Raw genomic sequence first — 11,052 nt, 5'->3', positions numbered from 1 at the left:
AGATGGTATGAATATTTGATTTACCTGTCTCTAATAAAATATTATGGTACCAGAGTAAAGGGTTCTAAAGAATATACTTTGTCATCCTAGCACACATCTAGGATTGTGTTGATTACATTTCAGAAAATAGAGCATGTTTTCAGTTGCACAAAGTTGCATATCCAAAGCAGATCATAGCTCAGGAAAACTGACCTATGATCCGGTTACACTTTATAACAGTGAGACTAGTGACACTGAAGATATGCGGCAGTTATGGAATATAACCCAAATAGATAATTTCTGGGTACAGAATGTTGTACTAGATCTATTCATGACAAAGTTTAACTGCACAGCAATTACAGGGTATTAATGTACTAAATATGAAACTAAAGGAGCAATACATTAATCCAGCATGTTTAATCTTCCAGTTACATTAATTTATTAGTTAAACTATAGGTATCTAGAACATTGCTACAGTGTTTTTGCACTGTAACTGCAGTATCTGTAAAATGTAATTCCAGTCACTGGAATAGATTCTCAAGTGCACCAGAGCAGCACTTAGCACACCTAAAGAGTCAAGGGATGGGAGACTATATTTCTGCCCTCCCAATCTTGGAGCTCTTAGAGATTGAATCAGTCTGGGATGCTCTTGAGAGGCATCTCAGCTGCTGCCTCAAGGCAAATTTTGCCTTGCAATTTAAGTGGAGCTGTGGATCTGGCCCACTATATTCTATAGAGTAACCTGAAATCTTTTTGCTACCTCCAACAGTCAGCATTGTTTCAGCCATTGCCAAACAGTAATCTGTGGTACCACTGTCATTTCTGATTTCAAAGTAAGGGAAATATTGCAGTATAAGTGTCAGCAACATGTTGACTTTTAATGGGGACTACTGTAGCCTTAAATATTTCCATATACAGTATTTTCGCATTATTATTTTGTCTGTAATAGTTGTTCTTCATGGGTTAACACTAATATTTAGGATTTATGAATTATCAAGACATAGACTTTCTAAATAAAGTAAAGGTGAAATCAATAATGTGATGCATACATTTACCTTAAAATCGGATTTCTGATAATTATAAGCATATGTATTTGGTTTGTGGAAAATATGCAGGTTCCTAGAAAGAAAAATAATGAGGGAGAAATTAATTTTAGCATTAATAATTTATTTTAGTAAATTTTCTCTCATCCCATATGGTGCTACTGCAACCACTTCTATCATTATGAAACAGACTCAAAACTATTTCTTGAAAGTGGTCCAACATTTGAAGCCTCATAAAAGATGAATGCGTACAATTTATCTCCAGTGAAAGCTGTTGACATTGATTAGTAACTTTGTTGCAGGTCTAACTCTTTCTTACGCAGGTCTGACAGCTAGTTTTATCTTATTTGGATTTGTAAATGGCAGCAAACCAAAATCTTAAAATTTTAACACCTAAAAATCACTAAACTATACAAAAAGCAGAGGCATCACTATAGGGGATGATTGCCTTTATGCAAGTTGTTAACACTTCTATGAAATTTACTGCTGTTCCACACCTCACCAGAAAACGACGAAGAAACTGAATCAGATTGTGACCTCAGTTTGACCCAATTAACCTCACTGAGTTCAACTTTAACTGAGGACAGAATTTGAACCAGAGTTCAGGGTTTTATACAAAGGAAGAGTTCAGATTATTCAAAGTCCCTACTGAGGCTGTGATACATTCTTGACATACATCAATTCTATAACTGCTGATCTGCTCTTCCTCCCCCAAAATTGATGCCAACTTTTAACATCCATATCAAGTTCTCTGCATTTGACCTATGTTCACATTACGCAAAGAAAGACATTCAACATCACTGGCTGTCAGGATAAAAATCTTAGCCTGGCAGCTAAAATTTCTGTGTAATAAAGTCTTTAAAGGACAGTTGGGATATACTGATGGATCATTGTTAAAAAAAATTAAGTTCTAAAAATAGATAACTCATGCTTTTTAGAAATGAGAAAAAGGAACTGACAAGTTTGGCACATAAATTTGTTACAGTGGTCTTCAAAAGGCTAACAGTAATTTACTCTATGTTCAACTAACAAACCTTTTTAAAAATTTAATCATATTTCCCCATTGACTCTAAGTGGAGCTGTAACTAAACTGCCCCCTTTACGAATAGGAACCAGTGTTGCAGAATGGAAGGGGGAAATCACTTGCTTGGTGACTGCTTCAATAAAGGTATCATCTTGCATGATTCTCGCTCCTGATCTAGTGCTCCCTAACATGAGACAGGCAGACCTTCCCAAACTCTAAAATGCTCTATAGTGTTTAGTTCCTACTGGTAGTGGGTAGCATGCAGGTTCAGGCACTCGCTACAGCCCTCCCTCATGTACCACCTATGACAATAATGGCTGCCGTAGAGACCGTCCAGTCAGTTCTTAATGAGTGGAAAGTGAAGGCTCCCCAAAGAAATATCAATCACAAAAATAAAATAACTGAAATATTAGTGAGGCTAAAAGACAAAAGCTTAAAAAAAAACGCAGAGAAAACCAGAACATCTAAAAATAGGTTCCCCCTCAAGAGAACTAGGATTGCATATTAAGAAATTCTGACTTCTGTAAAGATACCAAACGAAAACACAACACTGCAACATGCAGCAAGAACTGGGGCAAATGCAAACAATTAGGGTTATTTATTTATATAACATCAAACAAGAGGCTCAACACTTGGATAGCCTGTAGGATACATCCAAAAATAAGGAACAATCTCCAGGTTTTCTTTTGAGATATAAAACGTCTAGGATTGAAAGAGTTGGGTTTCCCTACTTTGGGTACAGGCTCTATAGGACTGAAGGTATGTCTGCACTGGAGCAGGAGGTGTAATTTCCACCTCAGTTATACATACCAGCACTAACTCTGATTGAGCTTGCAACTAAAAACAGCAGTGTAGCCATAGCCACCCCAAGCACATTCCTAAGGTCTTGGATTGGATTGTACTTGGGTGGCTAGCCCATACTGCTGCCCACGCAGCCATGACTACACTGCTGTTTTTAGCAGGCTAGTGGATCAGAGCTTATGTAGGTATATCTACCCAAACTGTAAATTACATCTCCAGCTCCAGTGCAGACACACCCTGAAACAGTGAAGTCTATTTAGATTGCTGGAGTGGGACATGAATAGTGAATAGGCCTTGAGCTATCCCTCTGCACAGAGATGAATAAAATAACTGAAAAGCTCTATTTAAAAGTATAGTTCTACTCCAAAAAGTGACTGTAAAAATGGCACATTGGATTGTATGTTTTTTGTCGGTCAATAATTTCATAATCATGTGCACTAAATTTACAAGTTAAAACATTTTTTTTTTAACTTCCAGCTTTATAAACACAACCCCAGCATCTACAGCCTGGTCTAAATTATAACAGTTCCACTTGTGAAACTAAATCACTCTAAAATTTTTAAATTATTAATTATTTTTATTATTATATAAGCTAAACTGATTTAAGCAGGTTCAATAGTGTCTATATTACACAATGTACAATACAGACAAGCCCTTAAGGTGAATTCTTGCCTTCTCATCCATAATAAAGCTTCTGCATATTAGATCCTCATTGACACCTGCACAATCCCATTGCCTTTACTCAGTTTGCAAAGGTATAAGCAATTGGAAATTATATTGATGATGCACAAGGACCAATAGAACTCAGCTTGCCTTTGCTCAGCTGTGTTGATTCTGCAGTACTAACAGGAGTAAAAGATGCCAACAATTTATTTTTGTTCCTAAAATTAAGCCAACATGACTCTATATATACACAAGGAGTAGATCTGTTAAGATGCAATTTTTACAAAGCCACTTTTTACAGTACTTCACTACTTTGATCTAAATTTTAAGGAATATAAAACAACCTCTGCTCCTTACTGAAAACAAGTAGAGAAGTCTTCAAAATCAAACCATGTTTCCCTGGAAACAGGATTCCGTTCTGACTCAATTTCTTCCGGTAATTTATCTGCCGTCTGGCTGTATATACTAGGGTCAACTGTTTCTGATGTCTGAGCCACATCACAACTTATATTTTCAATTAATTCATCTGCATAAATGAGAAGTACACACAGATTTCAACATGCTAAGAATGTGCACGTTAAAGAAATGTTGATTTTGTACTGGGAACTTCTAAAACTTATCAAGATTTTTCTTCCACAAAAATTTCTCAGCCTATTAGAGTGCATGGCATAAATTAATATTTTAAATCACAATCATGGAGCATTATAAATTTAAAACCTGCCATGGGGAAATTATTTTTCATATTTACCTGAGCAAAGGGATTATATGTGAGGGCACACACTTTCCTACTCAGAAAGAAATGATAGGATTACTAATTACACAGTATTTTCATTATGATACAAATATTATGTAATGCTGCAATGCTAATGGTACCCAAATCTGTCAACCTCACCTCCATATTAATAGAACATTTATCCCTTGTTGTTCAGTTTGAGGCCTCTTTATTCTTTCCACAAAAATAAACAGAAAATCTACTTCATAATGTATTATTTTAATATAGCCTGTATTTATTGTACAATAAAATCTTATTTATTAAATAATAATAATTCTGTTAATGTGGAATCTGGATTTTCCATGATGTTTTTTATTTTCAGATTGTATCTGTTTATGGTTCCGTGCTTGAGTAAATAATCAGTCAACAGTTTTCTGTGAGACAGCAGACAAGGTAAATAATGTGATACATCCTATTGCACTAAAAAAAAAAAGTAGAATACATGCGTTTTCAAGCTAAGCTCCACTGGCAATCAGTAACCAAAGACAAGCATAAAATCATGAGAATGTAACTGTTATATGGTGGCAACTGGGTAGATAAAGCATGTGCATGTATGTGTATGTGCATTTTACAATCCCAACAAACCATAAAGAAATGTAATCCTATTTATGTTTACTATTAGAACAAACAAATGACCTTCTCCTAACCTAAGGTCATTTTATCCAAAATTCCAGGAGATGTACTAGATTTCTACAGAAAGATGTCAATTACATTTGAGGTGCCATGCCTACCAGATATAAAACAAATTGAAACCTGCCTAGATTTTATGGGCCTAGCTATCTGGGAAAATTCTGGACTCCACTGGAGATACACAGTTTCATTTAGAATTTCAGTATCTTCTGTGGTAATAATGGGCCTGATTCTGTTTCCATTAAAGTCTGCGGCAGTTTTGCTATTGATTTTAACAGAATCAGGACTGGGCCCTTTATCATTTTCCCATAATAAAAATTTCTCACTGGCTACATGGGGTCATACAGAAAGATCCATGTCATAAGAATCGTCTAAAAATTCATTGCAAAGAAAAATGAAATCACATTAACCAGAACTTTTCAAGGTCCAAAAGGGGACAAAATGTGCAGCAGAAAAAAACAGAGTAATGAAGGGAAGAGTAATAAAAGCTTAAAATGGTGTAAGAATAATTTGTTAAATAAGAAAGATTTCCTATGTCTTAGTTTTATAAATCAGCATTTCTGATATAAATAATGGGCACTAATAAAACAGATACTTCCTTCTCAAACAGATATGGAGCTAACTTTGAGTCTAAAATGAAATGACGGCACAAAATACTTTGTAATAAGTGTTCACAATGTTAGGAACAGAATTCACTCCCCAAAGAACTGGAATTTTTATTTACATTTATTGGCAAAACAGGGAGAGAAATGGGAGGATGGCCTGGATGCACAAAAGAAGTTAGGCACCTAGAAAGTCACAGGCACAACACCGGGATGCTCAAAGTCTGAGTTAGGTGCTTAGGCTCCCTGTAAAACGAATGGGGGGTGTGTATGTGTGTGTATGCGCAGAGTTAGGTGTCTTAGAAAGCAATGCTTAATAGGTAAGCCAGATGAGCTGGGAGCACCCCAAGCTAGCCTGGAGGCTCAGCAAGGCCCACATCAGACTTCTGCCTCCTCCACACCCAAACACCCCAATTGGGTGGTCAAGCAGAACCATATGAAAGTCAGCTCTAAGGAGCTTCTCATGTTGAAAGCAAAAGGACATACACATTGTCTTCTAAAAAGAACCATCTTCAGAAATGGATTGCAAGTCCACTGGCTCAGAAGACACCCACTCATCTCAAATTCCACCATTTTACTCACCTTTCAAGATCTCCACAGGAGAGCACACACCCAGGACTCCGGACACAAGCAACAGACAATACAGATGGCGGGGAGTTCAAATCACCCGAGGGACATATGATCCCATGCACAGGAAGGAGGGCGGAGCAACAAAGGGGAAGAGAGGGGTAAACTGGGGAGCAGAGTTGCATGTTGCACCATCTCTCTGACACACACACACACTTTTCTGTAGTCTCAGTGACCTGCCAGACCCCAACCACAGGACATCCTCCCAGAAATCACCCTCAATCACATCCCAGAGCACATGAGAAATGTCCTGCAACTCATGGCTGCAAAGGCATCATGGGTTTATGTCAAACTTGTCCACAGATGGAGGGGAGCAATCTCATACCATGGAAGTCGAAACAGGTCAGCCTTACTTAGAATCATAGAATCACAGAATATCAGGGTTCGAAGGGACCTCAGGAGGTCATCTAGTCCAACCCCCAAAGCAGGACCAATCCCCAAATAAATCATCCCAGCCTCATCTTCTGGGCCTCATCATCACGTGGTCATCCAAGAGTGCCAGCTGCCCACTGGAAAAAAATCAAATCCTCTCTAAACATGTTCCTCCGCTGAAACGCGCTCCAGGAACACAAGACAGCCCTGATCCAGAAGGGAAGACAGTGTAGGTTCCCCACCTCACTCTTCAACATAACATCCCACCAGGCCCTCCCACCATCTGGCCCCACTCTGACCCCCCCCACGCCTCCCCAAATATGCAGTTCCCACAGAACAACACAGAAGGACAGGCAATGCTCAGAACACTCACCAATTCCACAGAATGAGGAGGAGGAGACTCGCAGCCAAACACAGCAGGGGTAGCAGCAGCCCAACAGAGACCTCTGGTGTCCCAAAACAGACATAGCCCACCCTCACCTAGATTCACCCTCACCAGCTGACCCAAGAAAGGAACCACACTGCTCCATGAGGACCACACACAGCAGGAGGCGGTGGTAAGCAAGAATTGGAAAAGCACACATCTGTGTAGGGGTGTAGGGTACCCCATACCCTGGGGCTCCACAGAAAGCATTCCTTTGCTTTCTGTGGAGCTAATCCATGAGAGATAGGTGCAAAAAGGTGGAGCCCAGGCAACTGCATAGGCACCTATGTCTGAGAGTTCAACTCAGGAGGCTGGACTAAGGCGCCTATATGATTGCCAAGTGCTGAGTGAGGACTGGGTGTCAGCTGAACACAGACCCACAGGGTCATGAGATCACAGGAAAGCACCACTTTGGAACACGTAATAAAAGCTGAAGCATGGGTCACATTCTGTTTGCACCCCAGCCCCAGCATGGAAGTATTGGATGCCAGAGTGAGGGAGCAGCCACCAGGCACCCTGCGGGGGACAGCATGGGCAGCACATAGCAAACATCTTGAACGGCCTTGAAGCAGAGATCAAGGCCATTAATGGCTTCATGCAAGCCCATTCCAACATGCTCATGAGTGCCAGGACTCAACAAATGAGCATAGGTGCTAAGGACAGGCTTTGGGGGGGAGCTCAAGGACCAGGTTAATGCCTAGGAGGACGCGGATAGGGAATAGAGGACTTCAAGAAAAAATGGAGACTGATAAGGGAGCAGGCAAAGGCAGGCTTGCAGGGGATTGCTGGAAGAAAGGGGGCAGCCTGGGTGTCTCAGCTCTGAGAATGGCAGGGGCCACCTTCTGTGCCCTGGTCGTGATGGGGACCAGGGAGCTGGTCACCACACAGATGTGTCATTGACCATGCCATAAGTATCAGCAGTAGAGTAGAACGGAACAAGGAGGATGCTGGAAGGCATGGAGGACTGCACATGAGCACTTTATGGGTGATCAATCACAGCAGCCAAGTGTCTGCGTCACATAATTAACAAGCACATGCACTGCTACACAGTCAGGGGCCACAGAAGCAAGGTGGCAAGATTCCATTTCCCTTCACCCTGAAACAGGGACTCAGGCACCTAACTCCTTTTGTGCATCCAGGCCTCTGAGCATCTCCAACAATAACATAATATTCTCTACTTTATTACTGTTAATAATTTAGGGCAGGATCATTCCTAATGTAACTTCAGTGAAATTAAAACTACATCAGATAAATTTGACCCATTACTCTCAGAATTAAATATGATTTTGATATATGAGATATATAATTTAAAAAACGGAGTGGTAACCAAACTGAGATTTTCCCCCAGACACTTCACTTAAAGGCACACTGGTTTAGGTTAATATATAAAACAAGTTTATTAGCTACAAAAAGATAGATTTTAAGTGATTATAAGTGATAGCGAAGGGATCAAAGTAGATTACCTCGTAAAGAAACAAAAACGCAAACTAAGCTTAACATACTAGAAGGATAGGATGTGAATTAACAATCTGTCACCCTGACTAATGATACAAGCAGGCTTGCAGATTTTCAAGGCACAATCTGTACTTGCTTTGCAGTTTGGGATCCCCACCCCCATTCCAAGTCCTTTTCCTTAGGAACTTCACTTAGGTGTTGAGTTGTGGGAGAGTGAAGAACGACAGATGAAGTCACTCCCAGCCTTATATAGCTTTAGCATATGGCGGGAACCCTTTGTTCCAAAACCAGTTCCCAGACCAGTTTGTGGAAAAATACAGGCCCCCAAAATGGAGTCCAGATTCATGTGGGCTAGTCACATGCCCTTGCAGAGTCATAGCAGCCATTACTTACTGGCTGGCCGAAACGTCCACAGAGAGGCTCACCTGTGGGGGATAAGCTTCTTCTAAGGCCTACTGTTTTCCCTAATGGCCTATTATCCTGAATGGGCTCTTCACAACCAGCTATTTAGACTGGAAGCATCTTGCCTAATGGATGTCGCCCAGGTTTGACTACATATGAAATACAGATACATAGTCAATATTCATAACTTCAAATACAAAAATAATACATGCATAAAAATAGTATAATCATATTCAACAAATCATAACTTTTCCAATGACACCTTTCATGACCTGTCTTGTAAAAAATGCATCATAATTATGCCATAATCATATCACTATGAAGAATATGGGGTGCACTGTCACAGCATTATTTAAAGAAAATAAAGCTACAGTTGAACCTCAAAACCATTAGGAAAGCATCCCATGGGAGCCAGGAGCTCCAGCCTCTGAAGCCTGTAATTATTATGTATATTTATCAAGTGTGTGTAGCAGAATATACCCTCCGTGTTCACCCTCTGAACACTATGTAATAATCTTTGTACAAAATATGCCTTGTAAGGTATCATCTGAAAAGTCATAATTTGCAGGTCAGTATTGTCCTGGTAAAATATGTTTAGCAACATTGTATGTGAAGTTATAAGATTCCCTTGTATGGTGTTATTAACACGTTTCAAACCCCACAGCCCTGCCCAAATGGAAGTTGGCAAACAGGTCTGTCTTAAACAAAGGAATATGTGCCCTGCTTACTGTGCATTTAAGCAGTAAACAGTCATCAAGCAGGAAGGGAAGACAAAGGAAGTTCGAACAGGTGAGAAAACCAGCAGGGAACATCCTTCCACATAGACTCATTGTCTCCTGGTTCTGAGCTGGAAATGTTTTTCAAGAGGGGGACTGAAACTATAAAAAGGAGTGACATACACCCCAAGACACCCCTCTTTCTCTCCCTGCCCATAGCATTTACTACACCTGAAGAGACAGAGGAAGCAGACATTGGAGCTAGGGGAGGATCCTGATCTGAGACTTTGGTCAATAATCTGCTGGAGCATATGGTGAGAAACTTTGCTTGAATCTAATACAGTTTGTTAAGTTAGGCATTAGTTAACATTTTATCTTTACTTTTCTTGTAACCATTTCTTACTTTTATGCTTCATTACTTGTACTCACTAAAAATCTCTCTTTGTAGTTAATAAACTGGTTTTATAGTTTTACCTAATCCAGTGTGTTCAACTTGAAGTGTACAGGTAACCCCATTTGGCGTAACAAATTGTGTGAATATTATTCTCTGAAAGGAATAACAGACTTAATATATTTGTACTGACCAGGAGAGGATTGGGCAGTACAAGATATACGTTTCTGGGGGAAAATCTGGGACTGGGAGTATGTTGGGGTCACCAGGTGGCGACTTTTAAGGCTGGTAAGAACCAAGGTGTGTCTGTCTGGCTTCAGTGCACACATAGACAAAGCTGGGAGGCTGTTTGTATGCTGGAAGCTGTTTGTGAGCAGCCCAGGTTGGAGGCTACAGCAGCAAAGCATTGTAAATGGCAGCATAGGCAGGAGTGTCACTACAATGCATTAGTCTGGATTGTACCCTGGTATGTCACAGGGTGATATCCTGTTCTCCACACAAAGCCCAAATACAGGAGGAACTACAAGGTTTTGGTGGATACAATCCAGAATGGAGGCAGTGCACAGAGAACCTAGCCACACGGAATCTGGGTAGGCTGGCCACCACTAGTATCATAAGATGTAAGGCCAGTGTCCTGCAAACCCCTCGCCCTTTGCAGTGTTGAGGGTGGAGGAGCATATAGAGCGTGTATACATGGTGCATAGACTTACTCTCCATGCTGTGTGTGAACCCCTGCACAGCTGTGTGAAGGGAGATTTCAAAAGCAGGCCAAATGATCTGCTGCTGAATGACAGACACTTGATGGGAAAGGAATGGAGAGAGGATTCTCTGGTCCCACCCATAGGTCATCTCTCCCATCTCCTGCACATTGCTACCTTGGCTGGGAACTCACAGCAAAGTATGTCTTCACTCCACACAGGTGATATGCATCAGTACATTTCCCCTTCCACACCTAGTTGCCTTCTTGCACAGTGGAAGAGTACTAATAAGGAGAGGTTTCTCTTCCTGATTACCCTGCCCACAGGGATCTCTTCAATTCTGTTTCAATTCAGCTGGGGTGACCAGACAGCAAATGTGAAAAACTGGGACGGCGGTGGGGGGTAATAGGAGCCTTTATAAGAAAAAGACCCCAAAATCGGTGACATCTGGTC

At 40.6% G+C, this 11,052-nt stretch overlaps 1 protein-coding gene across 3 annotated transcripts in view; it reads right to left on the bottom strand.

Moving 5' to 3' along the window:
- ADGB (androglobin) overlaps nt 1–11,052 on the bottom strand; it is a 226,004-nt gene that overhangs the window by 109,206 nt on the left and 105,746 nt on the right. For all 3 annotated transcript variants that reach the window (XM_048844305.2, XM_048844306.2, XM_048844307.2), the window contains 2 exons: nt 3,868–4,036; nt 1,035–1,098 (listed from right to left, as the gene is read on the bottom strand). In XM_048844305.2, the coding sequence (XP_048700262.2) occupies nt 1,035–1,098; nt 3,868–4,036 (233 nt within the window). The remainder of the gene's footprint in view (nt 1–1,034; nt 1,099–3,867; nt 4,037–11,052) is intronic.

The sequence above is a fragment of the Caretta caretta genome, chromosome 3 (assembly GCF_965140235.1).
Source record: "Caretta caretta isolate rCarCar2 chromosome 3, rCarCar1.hap1, whole genome shotgun sequence".
In the NCBI taxonomy this organism is placed as follows: Eukaryota; Metazoa; Chordata; order Testudines; family Cheloniidae; genus Caretta; species Caretta caretta.
The sequence above is the reverse complement of the archived record's forward strand: the minus strand, read 5'-3'. Positions and strand labels throughout refer to the sequence as shown.